Here is a 26,730-nt window from a genome sequence, read left to right on the forward strand (position 1 = left end):
GTTAAGAGGGAGCTGATTTTAAGCTGGTTTATGTTGCTGCTGAAGCAGGGCAGTCGGCAGAAGGGACCTAAACCGGCCCATGGTTGGTGGGGAAGGTGGACGGAGGGGTGGAGGACGCCTGTCAGCCTTCCCACACAGAGGAAGGAATCAAATATCTGCTCTATATCAAATACCATGCTCGATTCCTGCGGGACTGAGTTATTGGTGAGGAGGAAGCTGACCTTCTCCTGTATTTATGAACTGAATCTCTAGTTTGTTTTGGTTTTGATTTTTTTTCCGCTCCTGTTACAGAGTGCAATACTTTATTTCACAGGAAATAACATTTTCTTCATTTTCTCCTTTGGTGTGATTTTTTAAAAATGCGACTCGAGATGAACAGGCTTTCTTCCCCTTACCTTTCCTTGCTTTATAGTTGGCTTGGCACACTGGAAGTGGATGCTGCTGCCCATGTCTCTGTGGGACCAGTTGCTGTGCTGGAGCCTGGGGATATTCCCCTGTTACGGCTGCTGAGGGTGAACAAATTCTCGTGGAGCTGGACAAACACATTATTATTTTAGTAGTCACACCCCAGCAAGTTTGAGAATTAAAAGTAGTCAGCAATTCCCTTTACCATCACACAGATCTATCCTTCCTCCTGGCTGTCTTATCTCCAGCCGTCCCTGATGATACAGCTTTTTCTGCAAATCCTTCCCTGCAAGCGCTGGTCTCAAGCATCTTCAGAGCAGCAAGTCCTTCAGAGCCCCCTGTTTCTTTTCCCTTCCTCTTCTGCCCAAGGAGAGCAGATTTTTGGAAACTCAAGAGCTCTGTGTTTCCTGCGCATAGGTCCCTTGGAGATATCTGAAGCTACTTTGCTGAAGTTCGCAGGTGACTTTTGAAAACCTTGGCCATTGCATTCGTGTATATATAAATATATATAAAATCTGTTCTCTCTTACCTCCTGTTTTCTGTCTCTGTCAGGAATCCAGCTGTGCAACATGTGGCACTTATAGGACTTGGAAGGCAGGAAGATCAAGCAAACACAGAGCTTTCAGCAAGAAGAGATAAATTTCCAGAATAAATTCAAGCCACGTAGGCCCAGTCTGTTTTAGTTTTAAAGCCCCGCTGGTAGTGATGTGTGGGAGCTGTAGATATAAAGCCAGGGAGAGAAGAAGAGTTTATTTGTATTATTTCTGGCACCTCGGTAGAGAAACCTCTGTTCTGAGTTCATGGTGCTTGGCACAATGTTAGTCTGCATGGACCGTACCAGAGAAACTGCCTGTGGAGCGCTACCTTCGTGCATGATTTGAAGGCAAAGAAAAAAAGGGAATTATCTGCCCTCAATAAGAGAGAGAATGGTGTAGCTGGAAGACGAAAGTGCTGGGTTTGTGGGGGTGTATGGGATGCAGATGGTCGCAGAGGAGAAATATCTTGTTATTAATAACCCGCTGAATTGCGATAGCATTTTTACACCTGTGTACGCCACTACAATTTTTATCTTGGCACTTGGGTGTCTGGCAGGACCACAGCTGTGAGCTGTGGGCTCCCTTCTGCAGGCAGCTGATGGGGATTTCCTAGTTACGGCAGAGACAGAGGACAGGTCGGTGTTTGACGTGCCCACGGTATTGAGCCATGACCATGGACTTGCTGCAGCGTGGTTTGGTCCACGCGGCAAGTCCTACGTTTCCTGAGTGTGTTTGCTGATGCTGACCTAGCAAGGGTCAGTCTGGCAAAGGGAGTTGCTAGCTGGGCTTGCTGCTTTTTGGAGAAGTCTGTGTTTCTACTTAGCGCTATGCTTTTGTTTTACTAAGTAAGAAAACTAAAGAAGCCCAGAAGTGGCACCTGGATGTGCTCCCCAGGCCCGTCCTGCTTATAGCTCAGCAGCGCCCAGTACAAACCAATGCAGAATTCAGCCAAACACCACCACCACCACCAACCCAAACTTCATTTCCCTCCCTCTGCCTCCCTGCCTTTTTTTCCTCTAGTCAAAGCAAAAGATTTACAGGCTCTAACTTTGAAGTGAGGGCAAATTTCAGCCCAGCCTCCTGTCTGAGTGCATGCCTCATGTCATTAAAATCCATCTGCAGCCACCCAAGCCATCCCCAAGCTGCATGTCCCAGCCACGCAGGAGCCAGGACAAGGCACCGTGTGCTCCAGCCTCTTGGCTGGAGCGCAGATGATGCTCTCCATGAGCAGGGGGGATGCTCCTACCTCGTGTCGAAACAGTTCTGACTGCATCCCCAAAGGAGAGGTGTGCGTGGGCACAGGCTTACATGCTTTTTTACAGTATTTGAGACTTGTGCAGCACTCAAAGAGCAGCTGTGGGATCCTGCGAGGTGAGGGAAGAGAGCAACAAGTCCTGTTTTGGAGAGAGGGATGAGTGGAGAGATGGAGGCAGTGGGAAAATGAGGGCAGGCTCCCCCTCTGCAATGCAGCTTGGGGGGTGGCACGCACTTGGAAGACAGTCCTCTGTGGGTCTTATTCTTTCTGCACCTGTGCATCTGTTTTGTAGTGTTTCTTCAGGTCTTACAACCTGTGTTATCAAGGCCTCCATTTCTAATAAGCAGGATTTTATGAACTGAGATGACCTTCCATGCCCCCACATTAAAGACGCCCCTCGTCTTAGACACAGGTGCCTTTAGACTGTGTGAGCAGAGATGAACAAAGCAGATGGCGTTTGGATCTGGATTAAATTAGAGTTTGGGGTGACATTTTGCTTGCAGCTGACTCTAAGCAAACAAGTCACTTTCTTCTGGGTAGTACAACCCAGATCTGAAACCACTGGTTATTGCAAACCCATAAACTATCTTTTGCAGACTGATTGGGCTCATATGCCTGTTTCTGGTGCTGGGTTTTCTTTGTAACACCTATCCTAACACAGCTAATGCTTTGTGATGACGGATCTGCAATTATGAGGCTGTGCAAATAGCTAAAACAATTGCATCACCCTCCTTGTGGCTGCTCTAGGGTGATTTGTTGATAACACTAAGCATGTGTTCATGCAAATGAAGGGTCAGGTCCTGCAAAGTGCAGAGAACCTGCAGCTTCCACCCCTTTCTGAGCATCTGAACCAGGGAAGATATTTACAGAAGGAGAAAGAGAGGTTTTGCCTTTTGCAGGTGTGCTTTACAGCAGCAGCAAGCTGTCTACAAAGTGCCACTGCTGATGGCAGCCTGACAGCGTCTCCTCTCGAGGTTTGTCGGTATGGGGAGGCACACGTGCAAATTGCAGAACGCTTTAGCAGCAGAGTAGCCGGAGCAGACACCTCCTCCCTTCCTCGCCCCGGCTCCGCAGGCTGGGTGCCAGGAGCAGGACTCTGTGCTGTATCATTTCAGGACGCCCCGGACACATCCATGCACACTCACAGCTGAACACGGTGACCACTGAACTATTTAAAGTAACTTCAACAATGACACTCGAGTTTATAATGCACCTATTCTGCTGATGCTGGCAAAGTGCTGGAGGAGTGGATGGGTTTCAGACTGATGGGAATTTACCGCTCTGGAGCCATTAGGGTGGGTGTGTGTTCCTCAAACATGCACCAGAGGAGGTGATAATAGAGAAAATCAGCTATAAAGGAGGTTCCTCTGGTGCCGTATGCGTGGCTTTGCAGAATACTTGTCTTGTCGCTGTGGCACTGAGTTTGGGATTAAACCCATGGGCTGTATCTCTGTCCCATCCACGCTGACACTGTGTGACCTTGGCCAAGTCTTCCCCTCCCTGGACCTCTGTCTCCCTGGGGTGCTTCTAGACCGAAACTTCTGGAGATGGGGACCCGAGCTTAGTAGGAATGTCCTGATTAGAGCCGCTGGTTGCCCTTGCAAGCAGCAACGTGTTATTTTACTGGGGGGAGCTGGAAGGGCCTCTCAGGACAAGGTGTCATGTGCTGGTGTGAGCTATGGCGGGATGGCAAAGTAACAGCAGCATCATGTCATCAGGCGCTGTGCACCCCATCCTCCCACATCATTCGTGTGGTTTTAACTTACATAGGAATAGTCTGTAAATAAGGGTTGCTGCTCCTGATTCTATTAAGTCTCATAATTTGGTAACTCACTCCAGGCTTGACATTAAATATTGGTGTTGAGAAAAAACTGGAAGGCGATAGCATTGTCCTTTGCTCAGGAAGACCTTCTGCAACCTCTTCTCAATGCACATAGAAGGGTTAGGGAAGATGCTGGACAAGTCTGCAGTCATTCAGCAACTACCTGCTCTTTTTTTCCTTCTTTTCCTTTCTGCAGTGGCATTTTTTGTTTTCATATGCATTTTCTAAGCACTTGAGCAAGGCAAAAATGGAAACATCTCCCCAGTACTTTAATTTCATGTAACTAGTCAGCAGCTGAAGGAAACCCATCTTAGGGGAACTGGGGGACTCAGGAGCTGTGGGATCATGCCCCATTCATGAGGACGGGATGTTTCAGTGGTTACAGAACTTGCAAATCTGCAATCTGCCCACATTTCCCAGTCTCTGCTCATATCCTTTTCCTAGATTGTCTCTGCCCAGTTTTCTCCCCCTCCTCCGCTTTCCATCCATCCCTTCCTTGTATCAGAGCATCCTCCTCTTTTGCTTTCCGATTGGGTTAATTAAGCTGAGCTGCAGCATAAGTCCATCAGGGAGCACAGAAGAGTTTTCCTCAGCAGCAGTGCTTAGCACCACAACAGCCTCCAGCTGACACAGCGAATAAGCGTGGGGAAAACCTGCTTAGTCCCTTCATCCCTGATGTTGAGCATGTTTTACTCCTCCTGTGGTGATAGCCCAAGCGCTGTCTGATCCATCCTGGGAGCAGTGGAAGAGGCAAAAGCCTTACGTGCAGTGTATGTGTTATAAGATGCTGTACTTTGGTCAGATTTAGAAAGACTTTCAGGCATGGCCAGAAGATCCCCATGACAGCAGGGGATGACCCTCCCAATTTTTACTCCCTGCTCCAAAGTGTGGAAGCTTTTCAGTAAGGCAGTGGAAAGAATATAACCAAGGTCAAACACAGGAAAAAAAAATTAAAATCAATAACTTGCAAAAACTTTTCTCCTAATTTAGTTCTCAGAATTGCCCAAGCCATTCTGAATGCAACTTTATACGGCAATGTTAGCCTGAGGCAGACACCGAGCTGAAGAAATTGTCCCCTGAGCAGTTCAGGTCTGTCAAAGTAATGAGGACCTTAAAACCGAGTCTTAGTACAGAACATGTCAGACAACCTGAGCTATAGGTGTTGCTGCTAATGCTCGGTGTAATTATGCATGCACAGACTGCCCTGCACTGGGACTACAGGAATTGCATAATTTTGTGCAAAAATAAAGGTGTCTGGATGCTGTACAGGATAGATTTGTGTATCACCTTGCAAATGCAGCCTTTATGTGTGTATACAACATCGGTCCTCTTCTAATCTTCTTGTTAACAAACATAGCATGGGATTAGCTTTTTACCCATACTAGCACAATTCTGTCTCTCGTCTGTATCTGATCCTGACCATAGGTGTCCTGTCTAGCTCAGCAGTATCTTGAGACTGTCAAGCATGATTTGGAGCTAGTTATCCTGCAGCAACAGCCGGGCAGGGCTCTAAGAATAACTTCCATTGGCCTTTGTATGTGTTGGCAGCAGCTAGGCTTGTCCTCTGCCTTGCAGTGACAAAGTCACTGGAAGAGAAAATTAATAGCAAATTAGTAATAGCTTATCCAGGCATTTTTTTGGAAGGTGTGGGGGGGTGAGTTTTGCTTCTGATTCTCTGCTGAAAGTACCTGTTGTGGTCTTCCTGCATTGTCTGTAAAATGGAGCATCGTGGGACTGTGGTGGCATAGATGTCAGACTGCTTCCCCCCCCACCCCGAAATGCTCGCAAAGCTGCTGCTTATCAGGGCTGTGTCCACACTGCTTCATTACAGCTATCGGCACAACAAGTAGAGTCAATCCCCCTTGCTGCTGCTGGGCTTGAAATTGTGTCTCAGCTGGATATCTCTGCTAGCGCAAGCACGGGGCTCTCCATCAGAGTCCTGTCCCTTCATTTGCCTTTTGGATCACGTGGCATCTCAACTGCCCTTCAGCCTCTTAAAAAAAAAAATCCAAGTCAAGTGGGGACAGAAGGCTTTAGCCAAAGTGCTCTGAAGGAAAGTCCTCTGAACAGGACATGGCTTGTTTGGTCTGATCTTGGGTGGTTTTTTCTCAGGGGGAATCTCTTTCTGAACACAGCAGCTGCACTGAGCCGGGCTTCGTTTTGAACTTGACAAAAAGTACTTGTATGTCAGAATGGTTAAAAGTGATAAACAATTTTAATGCAGTTTTTATTATATTTGTAAGGGAAAGCCAGTAAAGCATGCAGTAGATTAATATTGCTCAAAAAGTGTCTGTTTGGTGCTGTATTGTTTCATTTGTAAAGAAGAGACCATGCTCTGTAGCAATCTCGTATCTGCAGGAGATGCCTGGAATTTCAGGCTGGTGAACTTTGGGGCAGAAATATGGACTTGTCAGCCTTATAACATCTCTTAAAGATCTCTTTTCAAGCCCACGGAGTCAGCAGAAATGATTACTTCAGCTAACATGTGCAAGTTATGAACTAACCAGATTGGGACGTAATTGCCCTAGGTGCTACAGAAACATGGAAAAAGACAGTCCCTCATCTGCCCTGCTCAAGGGCTGAAAGATAGAGGCCAGTTGCTGGAAGAGCTGTCATGTAAAAGGCAGACTGCTAAAATAAATGGCATGTGTCTGCCCAGGACATTCATGGGTGCATAAAAACCCACCCAGAAGCATTTAGGAATTTGGTCAGAGTTAGTAAGTGCAGAGAAAATGAAACAAGGAGATGCCTAATTTTTTTTCCCTATAATCTCTAGTACAGATGTCACTATAAAAATACTGCTAAAGGTGGCAGTACACCGGCTTTCCTTTAGGTTTGGGAGAGCGAATGCCAGCCAGCACTACTTCTTCCCACTAGTGATAATGGGTGTGTTGGACTTGAGATCTGGCTAAAATTTGAGATGGTCCAGCCATCCCTTTTTTATGGGACTGTACTCGCTCATCTGCTCTCTTTAGCCACTCACGTGGGAAGCTGAAGATGAAGGATTTGCTGTGTCAGATCTTTTCACTGGCCCCATCCATAGCTAGTGGTTGCTGCTCCAAAATGGATTGGATACCTGCCATAAATGAAAGGAGGAAATTTTATGCTGATTAAAGCGTAAAGGGAGACTCCATTCTAACCTCTGCTGCAAACCCTGCATCACTGAAGAGAAATCATCACACCTCTATCTGACTCTGTCCTCCCAGTAATATAGTATTGTTACCAGCATTTTCTCTACGTTCCTACTCCTGCTGTGTGTTCAGCCTATTTCCCACTGTAAGGTTTGGTATAGTTGCAGGATCGATGGTCCTTACTCTAGAGGATCCCGGATCTCTCTGAGAACACAGCCGTGCTCTGCGTTAATCCCATTGGGCTGGCCAGTTGTATGCTCTTCATTTGAGAGAACTTCTCATATTCTCTGAACCATCAAGTACTGGTCACTGGTAACTGAAGGTCATCTGGTTTGCAGATAGCCTGATCTTGTGCAGCAAATCCGCCAGCTCTACGTCCCTCTGAAGCTTTATTTCCAAACCTTATTCCCCATCCTGGTATCATCTCTGATTTTCCCAGGCCTGTTGGTTTTACCTTGTGTCTCTTGGGCTGCTCTGCTCCAGCTGCCTTTTGAATATGTAGCAAAATCTCAGACTTTGAAGACTGGGGATTCTCTCCTGGCTTCTTTGCAAGTGGTTTCCCCACCTCCAAATATAGATCTCAGTGCTCCAACAACCAGTAGATCAAAGTCTAAAGGTTTTGTTTTTTTCCTTTAAGAAGTCCCACATTTTATCCTTGTCAGTGTCTCATGTAGATCTTGAGAGAGAAATAGCCAGTGATCACAAAGTCACTGTGAATATGGAGTTACTCTCTGTGCCAGGCTTTTGTGAGACAGCTAAGTATGGTCCCTGTCTTACAAGATTTGGCTCTTCATGGATTTATACAGTGCTAATTACAAGACTTCAGCCTGAGAGAGAGGACTTGTGTCTCACAGATCTTCCCAAGATTGCAAAGCAGGGGGAAACATCCACCCACTGGCATTCAATGCAATATAAACTGTGCTATACAGCCTCAGCCAACAAGAAAATAGCTGCCTGCTGACTCATGGAGAAAGCTGGGGTCAGAGCCCCTTCCTTGCTGTTTGGGGTCAAAGTGGTGTTTGAGGGCTCCCGTCTGAACCAGGTCCAGAAAATTTAAAGACTTCACTTGGGTACTCTTCAGAGCCCCCGAAACCTTGAGGGGAATTTGTGAGCATAAGGTTGACTTCTGAGGAAGAAAATGCAGTTTCCCTCAAGGCTGTCCTAAAATGCTCTACTTGATATACAAGCTGGGGAGACCTGCTGGGATGAAACCCAGTTCATTTTCTTTTCAATATTCATCATTCCTTTAGGGGCAGAGGCTGTGTTTATTCCTCTTTGTGTCTAGAGGTGATCACGATCTCCTTACCTGTGAAGTGCCTTTTAATTTCTTGGCCAGCTTGGCACTGCCAACCCCATGAGAGCTGCACGTCAGTGAAATACAGTGGAGAAACACTTTGTGGTGGGGAGAACAGAGAGCCAGGAGTGTACAATGGCTTTGTTGGGGACAAGAATGAGACTTTGAAACAGACGTCAACCTGATACTCTAGCTTTTGGCAATTCTTCGCTTTTCTCCGTGCTTTGGACCTATATGGTCTCATACAGACATTCCTCAAGGTAGGATTAGCGAAGTTAGGCACTGTTGTGACATGGTTTGCTTAAAATCAATGACCTTGTGTGCTCTTGCTACAATAATTTGTTTGTCTGGGGGTTTACATTTCCCCAGTTACTGCGATAAGGAATAATTTTAGTAGGTTTATCCTCAGAATACTTTCAGGAGACTGGGAAATACTGTTACCTGTGTTGTGGAGGTTGGCACTCAGCCATGGAGACTCATAGCTGAGTCTGCTCCAGAAAAGAGAGTTTAACCCCGGCCTCTGGATTTGTAGGTTATTTCCATGACCTCAAAACTCCATTCTTGTTTCTGTGACACTGAATATTTGTGTTCTTTCATTCGAGTCTCCACGTAGCAAATTCCTGGAGGAACTGTGAAACCATTACAAACCTCTCTGCTCTCTCTTCTAAGCACAAAGGAGCACAGCTCTGACCTGCTTTTGCTGATAGGAAACCGAGTCTGAAACACAGGCAGAAACACCATCCACACGCAGTTTTATGACATGGGGGAATCAGGAAAAAAGAGAGAAAGTCCCACTCATGGCAAGTGTTAATCCCATCATTTAATACGCTTCTGACAGATGCACAGGTAACAAGGTGATGGGCACCACCTGAGTGCCTGAGTAGAACAAGCTGTGTGATGAGGGAGGGCCATGTTGTCCCGCCTTAGCTTAAATACCTTGCAAACAAGCCACTCCTGAAATTAATCTCTTTATTTGGGACAGGCTGCAGCCTGCGCTGGGATCTATTCATTGTGGTGAGCTCCAAAGAAAAGATACTCTGGTGTGGGATGCCCTCAAAGAGAGACTTGCCTTCAGTTTCCGTCAGGCGTTGGACAGGTTGTAAGTTCAGGGAGAAAGGGTTTAGCTGAAGTTAGAAGCCAGTCTTTACTGGGGGAGCTGTCGACAATGTCTCTGTATGAGTTTTCATGCCGTGTCGACTCCCAAAGAAAAGCTTCTATCCATGGTAATCAGGGTTTATTAAAGGAAGACAGGAAAAAAAAATCTTCAGCTGAGATTAAAGGGATTGTGTAGCTGCACTCCGTGCTGAATCGCTGTGTGCTGGCTCCGTCGCTGGGCGTCTGCCTCGTCAGCATCTCTGCACGGCCTCCCGCATCCTGGGAAACGAATAACGGGGCCTGAGCGGAGCAGGAGTAAACAGAGGAGCGTGCCGCCTGATTAACACTGGGCTTCATTAACCGCCCAGTCCATGTCGCCGGCATTGCCCAGGAGTCCCAGGTGCTGCCCGGTGGAGAACTGACTGATCCCATCCCACCAGCCACCGGGACGGTGGGGTGGTGTCAGACCCACTCTGCAGGAGGTGGGGGTGGGTTTTCTCCTCCGTCGCAGTGCTGTTTTTCAGCATGTTTTGGCTGTGTTCTAGATTTTAATACGTACTTTTGCTCTGAGCCCCTGGGCAGGTTTGCTTCCGTGGCTTTTTGCAGCCGGGCTCTCCTCTCGCCGCTGACCTTGCAGCGTCCCTGCTGCCAACATGTGGCTGTGGCAGGGGACCTGGGGATGTGAATCTGTCTACCACCTTTGATGGCAGGAGGGTTGTATGTGTCTGAGACAAATGGGGAGATGCTGTCATGTCCCATGTTCACCCAGTGACACGTTCCTTTCAGGGGCTCTCGTAACGGGGTTGGATTTGTGCCGGTTGCCAGTACAGGGACATGACCATGGCTTTTGTGAGGTTGTCAGTCAAAACCGAATGCTCCAGCTCTCTATTTGCCCTCTCCCTGTACGCTTCCTCCCAAGTCCTTCCCTCCCTCTCAATTCATAGACCGGTCCTTTGTGTCCTCTTTGTTCCTGATTTATTCCTACTGCCTCAATCAGAGCGCATCCTTCTTGACTTTCTCCACTTGAAAGTTGCTGGGCTTTGAGGATGTATTCAGCATTCCCTAGCTTTCCTATCTAATAACGGCCACCATCCGACTTAAAAGAAGTTAAGGAAGTTTCTTCTTCTTAGGCTTTTTTGCATCCAAACTTTTCTTGTCCAGGGCCCCATCTCTTGGCCATAGGGTTGCATGTTGTAGAGTCTTGGGATCCTGTCCTGGAGAGCCCTGAGCAGAACCAAGCTGCACCCTCTAACTCAGTGGTCTCTAATGTTTGCAGGAAACAGTCAACTACAGTAAACAAGTAACCACGCTGTATGGTAGCATCATAACTTGCTGTCCTTCAGGAGGAAACGAGTCCTTAAACCAAATTGTGTGAATTCAAGAAGTCTTATGGGGAATGTGTTATTTGAAAGCCATGGAGTAGGACCCTAGTTCCACAGGCAGGATTGTGGTGCGAGACCTTGTGTGGGAGCTGACTCTGAGACCTCTGACCATCAATGGAACCCTGTCTGAAACAGCTGGATTTGCGAGAAGGCTTCCTCTGCTCCAATTTCATGTTCAGGCTAGGTTCAGATCTGGTGTAGCACTACTTCTGGAAAAAAGAATGATATCTTCTTTTGGGATTGCTATGTGTCACGAAGGTTGTGTAACACCACAGCCTAACCATGGTCAGAGAAGGAGGTAGGCAGAGACTCAGCTTTTTTATGCTGTGGGATGATGAGGAGACTCATCCAGGAGATCCAGTCTTAAAGAAAAGCCTTTAGAGTATTGTTATGACCTGTGGCATCCTCTCAGCAGAGCCACTGCATGTGAAGGGTGCAGCAGAGCAGAGGGACAGCTATTCCTGACAGCAGAAGACAAAGAAGGGTGGCTTTTTGACAAAAGGTCTTTCCCTACAGATCCCTGGGGCTGTAAAGGCTGTGTGACCTTCCCAGGGACCTTGAATGTGCTGGTGAAGAGGCTGTTGTGGCAGGAGCCACGTAGAGCTGCTCAGAGGGACAGTCTGGTCTCGCACAGGAGCCCTGTACGCTGGGTCATGGCATCGCTGCTGGCCACGTCTCTGAAGGGAAGACGAGTGAGTCTGGTCATTGTGGGAAGGCAATTTGGGTTTATTTTGGAAATACCCAGCTCGGAGCCTAAGCTCAGACCTCACTGCCTGCTCACTTTGGCCTTTTGTTTATTGGTTTTTTTCTTGTAATATAATTAGTCTCTTGCAGACCAAGCAGTCTAAGAGACTGGGTATGTCTATGGCACTGCATTATTTGTCTTCCCAGCTGCTAAGATTTCTGCTATCCAGACGTGGGTAATAAAAAGACATGCATAACCCCCTTCTCCTTGGTGCATCCTCTAAGGGGTAGTACAAACCCTGCTCTATTCTGCAAGCTAAACACCCACTCCTCCTTGCCTCTGCCCTCTGCTGTTATTTATTAATTAAGCCAAATTATAAATTATAACCCTTAGAGGCTCAAGTACTGATTGGGACTCCTGGACAGAGGGTGCAGGGCAAACAACATGAGCAGATGGGAGAGAAGGAGTGAGTGCCAGCAGTGTACAGAGAGAAAATCCTGCTCCTAGGGTCACTCAGATGGCTGATGGAAGATGTCAAGATAGCCTTGGGCTCCTGGTCTCCCTGCTTTGTCCCAAAAGGCTGCTCCTGTGCTTGCTTGGTGGCTATCTGTGCTGGCAGACTGTTGATGCTCTTTCCTCTGCAGGGGAGCATCTTCCCCCATGAGGTTCACTATTTTTGAAGCTCCCTTGTCTGCTGCAAAAGGGACTCCTCATCCAACCTTCCTTTTCTCACTGTGGTGTCTCTGGTTTCCAGATCAAATTTGCTGTCTTTGCCTGGAGGAACATTCCCCTCACCATCCCCTTCCTCTACGAGTGACAGTCTCACCTCAAAGTCAGTCATGATTCTCACCCGCTTGGGCCTCAAAGATTTCACGTCTGGAGCGTATCTCCTCTTATGTTGTGTTGGTCACTTATTTTAATGGGCAGATTTCCTCCTGTTGTTGCAATTCTCCTCTTGGGTGTTGTGATGACCCTTGGGCAGAGGGCTCCCACTGCAGAACAGGGGCTGTTCGTTACCTCTTTGGTCTCCGGGTCACGGCAGTTCCCATTTCCCTGTCCTGCAGCTGTGCTGACTCTGCAGGGCTAAGAGGAGCAAAATGTAGTAAAATATAGGGGTAAAACAGATATCTTTTTAGTACTTGAAAAGAATAATTTCTTCCTAGATCTGTCTAGTGCCTGACCAAACCAGTCTCTGTTAGAAATATGGATCATAACTCATAAGTGACGGGAGCCGGTGTTCAGGGTCGCCACGTGATGTTTCTGAACACAGGACTCAAACAGGGACAGCTTCCCTCTTCTGCTGCTCTCTCAAGGATGGCCTCTTTTGAAAGAGGAATGGTTGTGCGGGGAGAGCTCATCCCATTGCCGCTCTATCTATCATAATAAAGGTTATTAAAGCCTACGTGACCAGCCTGCGTATCCCTGCAGAGCGAATCCTCTCCTGCTCGCAAGACAGTCTTGCAAACTCTGCAGTATAAGCTTGATTTTATTAAATATTTGCTTGACCAGGAAGGCAAAGCAGAACAGGGTAAACACACCTAAAGTAAATGTGAAATGACCTTTGTCCGTCATCTATCCAATGCCTGCGGCTGCTGCGGTAGGGAGGGCAGCGGGAGGTGAAGGTGATCATACAGCAGCTTTGAAATTCTGGCTGCTGTGAGAATTTTGAAATATTTGGGGTGGCATAAAAGTGGTGGATGCTCTACAAGCCCAGACTTACCCTTTCCATTATCAGATTCAATCAGTCTACAGGTCAAAAGAAGGCAGGATTTCTTCTCTTTATTATTTCTTGAAGTAAATTTTTCAGTTCCACAGACATTAGCAGAGTTGCACAGATTTGAAAAAGCTGTGAATCCAGACCTGTGTCACTGCCACATCTTCCTCCCTGCTGGGATCTGCAAACAGTGATTTTTTTTCCTTGCCTTCTACTTGCATGGGGCTGGCTGTCATCACCTTTGCTCAGCTAGTTACACTCCTGATTTCAGCAAAGTCGCTCCGTGAGAGAGGTGATAGGACACTGGCCTGCAGGAGGGGAGCTGGGGTTTGGCTCGTGTCCTTTCTAAAATCAAGAACAGTTTTGTGAAATTCTAACCTGGATGTTAAAGAGGGATGGAGGGAGGAAAGACTTGTGTGCCTCAGCCTGGCCGACAGTAACAAGGGCTGTGCAGTCAGCGCTCACCAAGGAGCTTGGCTTGTGGGACACGAGATGGTGGGATTCCATCTCCCACATGCTCTGTGGGGCCATAAAGGGCCAAAGCTATTCTTGGTACAGAAGCAGCCACGAAAAAGTGAAGAAACAGGGAGCAGATGGATGTGCTGAATAGGAAGATACATTTGCATGGCACGAGGATGGGGTTTGGTGATGTGCTCACCAAATTACAGAAGCTGTTTGAACCCCATAGTGCTCCTACCACCCTGGTTAAAACCTGGGAGATTTTAAGAGACTGAGCGGTGCAAGGAAGCCCTCTTCAGTCTCTTTGGAAAGTCACCAGGCTGGTCCCTAGGTCATTAGTTTTCCTACTTCGTGGTCCTTTAGCCTTTATTACTGCTAATCGTCAGGCAACCCCTTTCTCCTCATTCATCTGAGATGCCCAGGGGAACTGTATCTCTTTTAGACAGTGTTTTCTTGGCTGTACAGTGGGTGGAGAGCAGTCTCGTGGTGAGAGCCCAGGGGACGGAGGAGACCTGGTGCTCAGCTTCCTCCCTGCTTGGCTGCATGCCCTTTGTAGATGTGGCTGTGAGGGCTGGCACACCACAACTCCTACATCTGTACTCCAAGCTGGACCGGCATGAGGCAGCTTTGATCTGGAAGCCACAGACAGCCTGTTCAAACAGACCCACTCTGGACTGAGGTGCCCCTGAAACGATGTTAATGTCAGACCAGAGCTGGCTTCTTCCTGGCAAACATCAAGGGTTGCAAAAGAGCTCAGCATCCATCTGGACCTGTCCCTGTAGGCAGGTCCCTGACCTTCTCTAGGCTTCAGACCCTCATCCAGAAGAGCAGGATAATAATCCGTCTCCAGTCCTGTCTTCTTAGATAGCAAATACACAATTGGGTGAAAGTTGGCAGTGCAAACAGCAGTACCGCTTGATGTTTCTACCAGTAGCCTTCTGCACTGCTCTGGCTTCCAGTGAATTTTTGTGCTGCACCATGGGCCACGTGTGTGTGTAATGGAGAGTAAAAGGGTGCCGATTTATTATTCTGCTATGTGATTTCTGCTCTTTCTACCAGCATCTTTTCTTTCAGGAGGGCTCCCTTTGTGCTGGTTTTAAGTAGAGAGCTCAGAGACGAGAAAGGGAGGATTAGCAATTAAATACGCTCTGATGATGGCATGGTTGTGAAGGAGGGAGGAGGAAGGAATACTCCATAGTAATGTACTTTTGTTTTCTTTTCTCTTTGCTTGTAGGACAAAATCTGCCAGGGAATTGGTGTTTTGAAGACTCTTACAGCTTTTAATCCTCGTTCCCTTGGGAATACAAACCTTTCTAATCATGTCACCAGCCATGTGGAAATGGACTTGCCTGGTTTCTCACCTCCTGCTATCCACCACAGTGTCGCCTCTTGGTAGGCAGCAGCCGCTCCATCCAAAGAGGCCCTTCATCACTTTCACTGGAGACCAAGCAGAGGGAAACTTCAACCACTTGGTAGTTGACGAAAGAACTGGGCACATTTACCTGGGAGCTGTCAACAGGATCTACAAACTCTCCAGTGACCTGAAGGTCTTGGTGACCCACCAGACTGGTCCTGATGAAGATAATCCCAAATGTTATCCTCCCAGGATAGTCCAAACCTGCAACGAACCCTTGACGCCCACTAACAACATAAACAAAATGCTCCTCATAGACTACAAGGAGAATCGATTGATAGCCTGTGGGAGTCTTTACCAGGGCATCTGCAAGCTTTTGAGGCTGGATGACCTCTTCAAGCTGGGAGAGCCCTTCCACAAGAAGGAGCATTATCTCTCTGGGGTAAATGAGAGTGGCTCTGTTTTTGGAGTCATTGTTTCTTACAGCAACATGGATGACAAGTTGTTCATTGCCACTGCTGTGGATGGCAAACCTGAGTATTTCCCCACTATTTCCAGCAGAAAGCTCACCAAGAATTCCGAGGCGGACGGGATGTTTGCATATGTCTTTCATGATGAGTTTGTGGCCTCTATGATCAAGATCCCCTCAGACACCTTTACCATCATCCCTGACTTTGATATCTACTACATCTATGGCTTCAGCAGTGGTAACTTTGTCTATTTCCTGACTCTGCAGCCTGAGATGATCTCACCACCTGGCTCCACCACGAAGGAGCAGGTTTATACCTCCAAGCTGGTCCGGCTTTGTAAGGAGGACACAGCCTTTAACTCCTATGTTGAGGTGCCCATTGGCTGTGAGAAGAACGGGGTGGAGTACCGGTTGCTCCAGGCAGCCTACTTGTCTAAGGCTGGAGCCATCTTAGCGAGGTCTTTGGGTGTTGGCCCTGAGGATGATATCCTCTTCACGGTCTTCTCCAAGGGGCAGAAAAGGAAGATGAAGTCCTTGGATGAGTCCGCTCTTTGCATCTTTGTCCTGAAAAAGATCAACGATCGCATCAAGGACAGACTGCAGTCCTGCTACAGGGGAGAGGGCACATTAGATCTGGCCTGGCTCAAAGTCAAGGACATTCCCTGTAGCAGTGCGGTAAGTGAAGCCCCTAAGCACCCAACCTTCACCTCCTCACATGCTCACAGATCTTAGAGCATGGCTCAACAAGTAAAGCAGGGACCAAGGAGCTGAGACTGCCTAGTCCCAGTCCTGGCTCTGCCTCCAGCTCACCACACCACCTAATTTAACCAGTTCATGCCTCAGTTTGTTCATGGACAAACTGAGGAAGGTATCACTTTCTGACCTCCCCAGGCATGCTATGTTTGCTGATGAACTAAGCCAAGGAGCCTTGAAACCTTTAGGAGGAATTTGCCTGTTGTAGTTACTTCACTGTGCAATTCGTTAGGGGTTTTCTGCACAAGAAAATCACATTTTCTTGTGCAGTCTTGGCTCAAACCAAAACAGGACCTAGATAATGTCAATGGCTTGTGCTGTTTTCTGTGTCTGCTGGTGTAATTTTATTTCCCTGGGATGAAGTTGGAGCAGAATTTGTTCAGGGAGCTTTGTGAAGCCAGGGCTTCGATTCTTCTAGGGCTGAGATGCACTGGTCATTAACCATCAAAGTCCTTCATCTTCCGGTTTCCAGCCAGCTCTGTGTTGCCACCGCACTGAAAAATTAAGGGCTGGCTGCAGATCAAGGAAGAATTGCTGCAAGATTTAAGGGCAGGATTGGGGAAGAGGCTGGTCTACCTGACCTACAAATGGTCTTAAGAAATGGTCTTAGTTTATTCTGTCAGTTCACTAAAGTGTCATTGCAGAAATCTGCGTCAGCCCCGCCAGCATACGGCTGGCTTTGATACCATGCACAGAAATCAGCATTACAGCTGGCACTGCACCCAGGCTGCTGTAATAGCCGCTTCTCTGGGCTTTGATTTCCTTCCTTAATTAGCTCTTTCAAGTGAGAGACAAGTTCAAGTCTGAGCAAAGGGAATACGGAGAAACACCAGAGCGCTTTCCTGCCCCATAATCTGAAGGCAGTCAGGGCTCAGGATGTGGGATTGCTCTGGCCTTCCTTTGTACTCAAGCCTCCTTTGCTGGGGGATCCCTGCTGTTGTCCCTTTGCGGGACAAGGACGGACCAAGAGGAGCGCAGACGGAAATTTCATTGCAGGGAGACCGATCCTGCCATACCCTGCCCTAATTCCCCTTTACACCAGTGCCCTCAGCATTGTTGCTTGACCTTGCACTGCTCTCATGCTCCCACACCGAACGTGCAGAGGGACAGTTCCTTCATTTTAGTTGGGATGTCTTCTGCCTAGACCTGCAAAGCTCCCTATGGAGTATTGTACAGGGAGAAAGGCTGTGCCCAAATCTGGCTTTGATTTTTTTTGTTTAGCCTCAAGCCCTCTGCACATTCAAAGAACTGCCTTTAGATTTAAGCTGGGAGCTTCCCACTGGAGTTTCTTTCCTGGGCTGTTAAGCCTCTCTCCATGCATTTGCAAATCTGCTCTGCTTCTGCTCTGTACTAACATTTGCAATACTGGACCTCTCAAATCAGGAGGTTTGAAACCTGTCACTCACCTAGCTTCTGTGGCTTTAGACAGGAGCAAAAAGGCCAACAGCTTTCTTCTGTCCCTTGGGGTGAGTCCCATATCAAGAAGACTGATATATCAGACCGAATTTGGAGGGACGGGACTGCAGAGGTTGGGGAGAGGACAAGGAGCCAGGGACTGGGTGCTGTTGGAGCATATTTGTGACTGCATTTCTTCATTGTGCATCAGAGATGCTAATGCTTCTCAGCTGGAGAAAAAGCCTGGAGATCCTTGAATAAAAAACAGGAGTCTGAAAAGTGTAACTAAGTGGGCTGTCCTCTCCTTAAATGAGCCTACTTAGAGCTGCTGGCAAGCCCTGCCTGAGATCAGCTGTGCTGCCCGAGGGAAGAGGTATTAGTGACTTGGCTGCTGTAAGGGTTGCAGAGTCCAGCCGCTAAGCTTGGAAAATATTTGATGGTTGGTGAAGTATTTTGGAGCCTGGATATATGGCTGTGGGGGCCTCGTCTCCTTTGCTGATGTCCTGCTTGCCAGCCATCCACCAGCACTGCTGCTCTGCCTCTTAGTGCATGTATTTGAAGCAGCTCTAAAACCAATTACAAAGCCATCAGTGAGACTTTCCCTGGTTTTGTGTGGATGTCAAATATTTCTCTGCTGGTGCAAATAGAGGCTTAACCTGCCTGCGATCAAGGCTGGACCTGAACTTCAGCTCTGCTGCCCTGCCTTCAGCAGCCAAAATCCTGCATGGGAACAGACACAGCTGATGTGCCTGGCATTGAGCAGAAGGGTAGAGATGAGCTGTGGGAAACCCTCACCAAGCATTGCAGAGAAACCCTGTTAGAAGACGTATTCCAGCCCTGCTTTGTGGTATTAACTTTATGACCATGGATTATGGAGCTGGACTCACCGCACTGTCCTCACATCTTGGTGCGTGGTCATGTCTGGCTTTTGGTAACAAATATTTTTCTAATAGGGCGATAGCTGACTCAAAGGGGATCCACATGTTAGGATGCTTCTGTTCCTGCCTTGGTGCAATGCTTGCTCAAGGCCACTTCAGGGCAAGAGAAGTCTCTTGGGGACCATTCCCAGCACAGCTCTCCTAACCTGCAATACGCACACAAATAATTACAGGGATGTGGGGGAACGGTGCGCTTGGCCGGAGTAGTACAATGCAGAGTCAGCAGCTTCTCTGGTCAGGCAGCTTTGTTGATGCAGCTGGTGGAGCTGGGAAAGTTGAGGTCAGGTAGGACCTGGCACCCAGCTGGGCTGGACCCACTGCGTCTCACGGTCAACGTGCAGCAGGAGGCGTTGGGTCTCCAGATGTCCCGCGGGGCTGCATGTCCTGGAGACTTGCCCTGGTCTGGTTTGCAAACCCCATGTGAAGGCAAAGGACAGAGACGGAACTGTGTAGGAGCCTGTGCTTCTCTCGTACCAACCACGTGTGCGTGTTGCAGATGTTAGCAGTGTGATAGAAGAATTTCCAGAATGGGAAATAATAAAAGTCCAGAGATGAATGGAGGATCCTCAGTGTTCATTCCTCCCATGTCCCTGTGTTATAGCTGTCCTCCTATTAATCTTCAGCATAAATCAGGAAAAAATGATGGATTTTTATGTCTAGGCGGTTGATTTGCAAATTGGCGATGTTCACTCAGGTGATGAACAGTTCCAGGTAATACACCTCTGGTTCTCCTCTCTGCAAATACAGGATAATAACTTATATTTAAACAGTACACTTGACCCCAAATGCTTAGAAATTCATATAATGAGAGAAAAATGAGGCTGGGAAAAAAAAGAGTCTTATGAGGTCATCTGATTTGCCCTTCTGCCCTACTTATAACATTTCTGACAGATGTTTGTCTCACCTGTTCTTAACCTCCAGCGACGGAGAGTCCTCTCTCTCCCTACATGATCTGTCTTTGCTGGTAGGAAGCTTTTCCTCATGTCTAATCTAAATCTGCTTTCCTGATACTGAAGCCATTCCTACTTGTAGAGCCACAGAGAGCACCCTCATCCCCTTTGGCTATCTATCACCAAAACGTGACCAGTTCGGTGGTGCAGCGTGGTGTATCGATGTACGGAGCAGGGGGAGCGAAGCTATATGGATATGCAGGGTGTTGGCAGAAGGAAGGGCTGTTCTGGTGGGAAAAAATAGGCTGCTTAAATCAGAAAACAATCTTCCTGTTGGATAAAGCCAGCCGTGGTTGAAATATGTTTTATGAACTTTGTAATTAACAGTTGATACGGTTGGGAAATGCTGGATTTCTTTAAAAAAAAAAAAAAAGCCATTTGGGAGGAGGATGGAGATGTAAATGGGCCATTTTGGTACAGGACTTGATCATTGGGGGATTTGTTGATTTTTATTACTATGGAATAGGATTAACAATAGGTGCATTTTGAAGCCCAGTGACAATTGCACTACTGGAATGCTCAGTAGTGGAGGCAGGGGAGCCTTCCCCTCTACCTTGGGGAGCAAGCAGGTGAACTGCTGTGTGGGACATACAAGCATGGATGAAGAAGAGGAGGGTATTGGAGACTGACCCCAAAGCAGCATGGGGGTGCCAGGGCCTGCTGGGGAGATGCGAGAGGAACGGGGATCCTCGCTGGAGCTTTGGCTTGCAATGAAATCCCAAACACGGTGTTGTTGGCATGCGATCCCGGCTGTCAGCTTAGGAGTTGTTTGCAACCCAGGGCTGCTATCCTGGGAGACCCTGGTCTCCTCATCAGCCTGATCTGCCTCACAGCATCACCTGCCACTCTGCAGCCTAACAGACTCCAGTCCTTGAAATGAAAAGGTGTCACCTCCATTGCTGTAGCTTTTACCGGATACACAGAGCAAATATCTGTCCAAGATAATCAAAGTGTCTGTCCCCAACTATCGCCTGGCTTCTGCCTTTTGCCGGTATTTTCTTTTCCTTTTGGCAGGAAATGGAGTTTGACTGTTTAAATTACTGTATTCAATCTCTTCCTGTTTTTCATGGCAGCGCTGTCACTTGGGGGAGAAAAGAAATGTTTTTGAAGCTGACCAGCCAACAAAAGGCCTTGTGTAAAGAGCTGGGCAATATTTTTCCAACACTTTGCTAACAGAGGGCAGGCGAGGTGGATGTTTGGGACCTGAGTCATTGTCTGACAAGTGACTTGGTTATAAAGGCTTCCTGTGCTTCTGATGCTTCGTGGCAAACCTAAGTCAGTAAATCCCCCAAACATCTTTGCAGATACCGGTGCCTAGATCCCTGAGAGTCCTGCATCTCCTCCATACGTCTGTTCCTCAAGTGGACTCTGCTCTCCTGCTCCCTCCTGCTTTCCCTGCATCCCCCCTGCCCATCCTAGATGCTTGATGCCCACCAAGCAAGCACTGCTGTACTCATGGGGTTTAGCTGCATGCAGTAGAAGGCTGCGGAGGGCATATTGTTGGTTAGCCATTCCATGGGTGGCTGTCGGGCATGTCTGGATGTCAGTTGGGTGCACAGGCGTTTTGCTTTGGCAGCGTGAGCATCTCGCCCCAGGATGAATGCTGCTTGGTCCTTGGGGCTGATCCATGGGCTCTCTTCTGCTCCATGCCACCAGGTTAGGAAGGGCCATTTCTAACTCCAGTGGTAGAAGGGCTTTGTGTATGGTATGGGACAATCTGACTCCTGGCAAGGTCACTGTTGGTGATGGAGAGGTCACAATTTTCCTATAAACAGCCTATTTCATGATTTTCCTTTTCCTCCCAGGCCTTGCATTTGTCATCATTGGTGTTAACAGGACACAGGTCTGACAGAGCACCTCTGAGACACCAAGATGGGAAGCAGCATTACCCTGCTTTTACAGGAGGGTTGGCTAAGGCACAGTAAAACATAACTTGCAGTGCAGTTGCAGCTCAGAGACTGCAGGATCTTAGTGCTGTACCCAGTGTTCCCAACTGTTGCAGGAAGAGGGAATTATGATCCTTGCTATTGTGTTCCTCTCTAGCACATGGGACAGAAAAACAGAAGGACACGGGCTGGAGCTGCTGGAAAGAAGGTGCATTTCAAGGAAAAAAAATCACTTTACAAACTAAAAAGCAGGGATTGTCATCCCTATCTGTCATTTCCCCCATCATTTTCCCTTAAAAGGGAAAGGCTGGGGTGAAAGGGAGTGTTAACTTTTGCTTAGCCCTTGGGAAGAGGAATGCGTGGAGGGAGGTCCATGCAATACTGCTGCTTTGACATTTTGGACACCCAGCTCCTGCCCATTTCTCCTGGCTGGGTTGGCCGGTACGTGAGCCTGCTATTTTCCCAGGGGAATGACTCAGTCACAGGAATGAGCTATCAGTTTCATTAGACCTCACAGTGTCACTGCTTGCCGGTCGGGCTATCCTAAGTAAATCTCCGCAGGGGTCAATGCCACTCGTGCTTGCACAATTGGTCTTTTTGTCCATCTTTACTGGACAGACCGTGCACAAGAGTTTTGCGTACATGTCTTTACTCCAAATTATACAGGCATATGTTTCTGATCCAAAGGGCTCATGGTCAGTTGAGGTCAGTTCTTGGTCAACTTTTAACAGTGCTTTCTTCTTCCTCTGAAGATGCAAGCAAGAGCAGGAACGAAAAAAAAAAAAAAGACACAGTGCAGTCTGTGCAAAGGCAGTAGCCTCAGAAATACGGTAATGCCTCTCTGGGAAAGCTCACTGGAGACTCAGAGACGGAGCAAACAGGCTTATTACTGCCAGATCTGTATTTGTATAATTGGTCACATCAGTTTGTGTTGGATGGGAGTGTGTATGCATGTGTGCGGAGTGTGTTGTCGGAGGGACTTGCTGAGCCCAGCAACTTTGATAAGAGGCTACCAGCATCCTCTTGCTGACGCTGGGAGCTGGAGTGGATGGAGGGCTTAACTGGGGAGGCAGTATGGGCAAGGGGTACGGCACTGACTTAGGGTTTCTGCAGCTGAGCTCTGCGATTTGCAAATCTCCCCCATGCACCTCCCCACTCCTCATTTCTCCATCTCCAGCAGGCCTGACCATCATCTCCTCTGCAAAGCTGGCTGTGCTCTGGGATGAAAGACACTTCATCAGGGAGAAATGTCATATTATCTTGCTACGTGAGGCAGCTCAGGCAAAAGTGGAGCGGGGAGCTCTCTCCAGCGATGTGGATGGTATTTCTCATGGTTATTGTCAGTGGTGGAAGTGACCAGAGATGCCTGGGGCCATGCTCCCCAGGCTAATGGAGAGCAGCTGAGTTCAAATCTCCACTGCTCCAAGCAAGGTCCTGGCCCCTCTGTAACTGGAATTAGGAAAGTGTCCCCACCCCTTCCTCTGTGAGGTGACCAGCAGGCTCATTAACTAATTAGCACTAATTCATTGATTAGCATGCCTAATGTTCATGCTAGGGACATGGTTAGGGTCTGATGGAGTTGCAGGACCAAGACCCTCCTGGGTTTTCCGTCGATGTACGTGCCTATGGCTGAGCAGTGCTGGGTGAGCACTACAGGACTTCTCCAGCATCGGCAAGAGCTCTTAGTTCAGCCTGCGTATAGCTGCTGGCAACATCCCAGTCCTCTGGACACCCTCAAAAGCCCAAAGCTTATTCAAGTGGGCATGCATGTGCTAGCCTGGTGAGAGCTCATTTGCAGGGGCTTCTCAGGCACCACGTGGGTTCATCTTCGCTTTTTCCTCGGTGGTGGTCCTTCCTCCCATGTGCCACCTCTCTGCTTTCAGCCAGCAGGGATAAGGACACTTCCCTGCCTCTGTAAAGTGCTCTGCACTCCAGGCAGGAAAAAAAGTGGCTTTGGAAGCCCTGGGGGAGAGAAAAACAAAAAATCTTACGCACCTACATCAACTGAAGCTTGCACTTAAGGGCTGTAAACCAGGGCCTAATTGCACGGAGAGAATGATTGCATTTGAGGTATTAAGTACGTTCCTCAGTATTAAACACCTGTCCTTGAAAGGATGCTTCCAGATCAGTGTGCATGCAGAAATAATGCTGTCGGTAATTAATTACCTTCTTATCACACCCCTACCCTGCAACCTCTCCTTCCCAAATCCTCATTGTTTGTCCTGGGGGGGAAAAAAAAAGCATGCTTTGGAAACAACCTGCTTCTTCCCAAGAATAAAACGAGAGGAAACCCTATGCCTTTAAGTGGCCGGGTGCCAAACCCATGCACAGTGCTGTTCTCTCGTGTCTGATTGACCCCGCTCACACAAAATGTTCATTGAGGATGAAGCAGGGCCCAAGGCTGCTGAGTCGCTGTTGTGTCTGAGGTATTTCAGGCGCAGGTCCCTCCCCCCCATCAGTCCCAGCTCTGGACCACGTTGGCTCTGCCTGAGCAGCTCAGCATCTCTCAGCATCAGCCCCACGTCCTGGTGGACCCCAGTAGCTGCTTCTGCAGGTGAGCAGGGTGCCAACTTCTCCATCGCTGCTTGTGCCATTCGCCTGCACTTCTTGCCACATGGACAATTAGGTTTGTTTCTGGGAACTGAACTTTGCTGCTTCCCCTGCCAGTGACCCAGGCTGTTTTCTCCTGTGGTCGAGCCCTGCGGTCGCCCGTAGCTCAGCTTTGCATTTTTGGAGGGCTCCATATGATCTCCTCGTATTCTCTTCCACGCCGGGAGATCAGCTACTTCGCAAACCTGATCTCGTATTGCCTCGCCAGGAGGTCGCCTTGCGGGCCAATGGAAATGCTTGTGCAACATTTTCTTTTTTTTTAAAAAAAAGCAGCAAGCAAAACCCAGCCATCCTGGAAAAGCCAGAAGCAAAGCGACTCCAGCTCCCTTCGTGAGCCCGATGCTATTTAAAGCACCTCCGGACTGGGGGCAGCTGAGCGTGGGAGTTTGTACAATAACCGTTCTGTTGAGGAGGGGGTCGAGGGTATGCTGCATTCAGCAATACTTTCTGGGCTAAATCCTGCACAGACCCTTTCGTGCTTGCCTAATGCAAGTGTAGTTGTTGGGGTGAAAAACAGTGCAGGGTCTGTCTTAGTACTTGCGGAATCAGTGAAGATGTTTAACCTCTGGGAACAATCTGGTGCACATGTCTATTTATTTTATATTCCAGCACACACATAACATAAGACTTTCCCCCCACTCCCTGAAATAAGCATGTTTCTCTATTTATCCAAATTTCATGGAGACGTGGGTCCCTGCTATACCAGGTAGGAGAATACAGATGTTGAAAATGTCCATCCGGAAGACTGGCTGGTGTGAAGATGGAGATGAGAAAGGCTGTTGTACCTACAGAGAGATATCCAAATCTCATCTGACCACATTTCTGCCCCAGCCACTCCCAGCCTGGCATCTGCATGACTGTGCTAGCGTGGGATATGGTTTTGCTGTAAGTTTACTTGAGAGGCATTTTATTAGCACTGGCCCAGTCTTTGGGTAACACGACAACAGCTTTGGGACAAAACGCGGTGTTTGCAGAGCCAGCGTGGATGTGGCTGGGTAGGTAAGTCCAAATTCGGGATGGAGCTGGGGACCTGGGTGTCCTGCACACATCTACCTCCGAACCCTCCTTCTCTTCAGCTCTGCTTTGTTGCACAGATAAATGTCAGTAAGCGGATGAATGCGGCTTGCTGAAATGCAGACCTTTTTTGCATCTTTCTTCTGCCGATAACTACACAATACGCAGGACCTAACATCTTCCCTGTGCCACCAGCACCCAGTTGCTTCAATTTAGGAGCTAGTAAGCATTGCAGCCCCAATGTTTTCTGCTTTATGGTGCAGATTCTAATAACATTTAAAATATTTAAAGAAGTAATTGAAATGCAGGAAAGGCAAGACACGCAGATATGCATGCAACTAAATGGTAACACCACAGAAAGACAGAGAGACCTCTGTTTCCTCCATGCAGTATTGGAGCTGGCATAGCTGATAGAGCATGTGGGTGACATTAGATCAGTAGGAACAACATCGTATTTTCCCGGTTTCAATGTCATTACCCCGTCGTTGTCAGTGTTCCAAAATATAATAGGATTTGTTCAGCTGATTTATCCTGTAAACAAGCGATATTAGCCAGGAGTGTATTTAGACACACAGAGAGAGTGGGAGAGGCAGAGTGAGGAAGCGCGCAGAAGGGAATAATAAAAATGTACTCCTCCTAATGAGGGAATGACCCAGCACTTATCAATGGGTTGGGGCTATTGGTCAGGATCCTGCGCCAAGAAACACAGGGCTGTAATTGTAATGGTCTCCCTGCTTCTGAGGGCCGGCTGCAGCCTTCCGCTTGCACAGTCCCGCTTTCAGATGCAGGAGGAGTTGGAGCTTAATGGCTTGAGTGAATTTAGACTCGGCTGACACAAGTGCTCTGAATTCCTCAAGTACCGAGATCTGCCCAGATAGAGGCAGAAAGCCGGAGATTTTTCTTTCCAGGGCTCGAGTGCTTTAATTTGTCGTTTACACCGATAACCAGGCTTCTTTAAATTCATTTTCTGTGAGATGATAGCACCAGACACAACTCCGTTCTCCCTGGTACAGATGCGCAGCCCTGGAGCTCGCCACGACTCTCTGTTATTTGGTGAACAAGCCGGGGCCTCTCGTACCCAGCCGAGCTCTCTCAGTTTCCCTGCGCTGAAGAGCAACAGCACATACATGTCGTTCATTACAACACTTAGCTTACCTTTGCAGGACTGCGGTGAGGCTTAATTAATGCTTTTAAGCGGCCCTGGGATCTGCGGGTGAAGGTGTTGCTTGCATGCAAAGCAGCGCTGTTGTTTAATTTATATAGCGCTGTTGGTGCGCGTGGCACTTTGCAGCCCAAATGATAATTTTGTCTGTGTAACAAAATAATAATTACAGTAATTGTGATTCAGTGGAGAATCTCTGGTGGTGCGGGCGTAGGGGAGGCAGCTGGACTCTATCCGGCAAGGTGCTGGTATGCGTCACTGGAATAGGAATGAGGGGTGCCTGGCAGCTGCCAGAAATGCTCCAGAAATGTTGGTTTAACCATTTTGCTGCCAGGAAGTATTGGGAGATAATGGGCCAGGAACGTTGTCTGTGAAGAGGAGGACGGGTCAGCAAAAGAAGGCTCCTACACCCTTCAACGTC

The 26,730-nt window shown here is 48.1% G+C and overlaps 1 protein-coding gene across 2 annotated transcripts in view; it reads left to right on the forward strand.

Moving 5' to 3' along the window:
- PLXNA4 (plexin A4) overlaps window positions 1-26,730 on the forward strand; it is a 455,411-nt gene that overhangs the window by 15,564 nt on the left and 413,117 nt on the right. For both annotated transcript variants that reach the window (XM_069801537.1, XM_069801538.1), the window contains exon 2: window positions 15,013-16,276. In XM_069801537.1, the coding sequence (XP_069657638.1) occupies window positions 15,098-16,276 (1,179 nt within the window). In that variant the 5' untranslated portion in view covers window positions 15,013-15,097. The remainder of the gene's footprint in view (window positions 1-15,012; window positions 16,277-26,730) is intronic.

This window comes from Haliaeetus albicilla, chromosome 14 (genome assembly GCF_947461875.1).
Source record: "Haliaeetus albicilla chromosome 14, bHalAlb1.1, whole genome shotgun sequence".
Lineage (NCBI taxonomy): Eukaryota > Metazoa > Chordata > Aves > Accipitriformes > Accipitridae > Haliaeetus > Haliaeetus albicilla.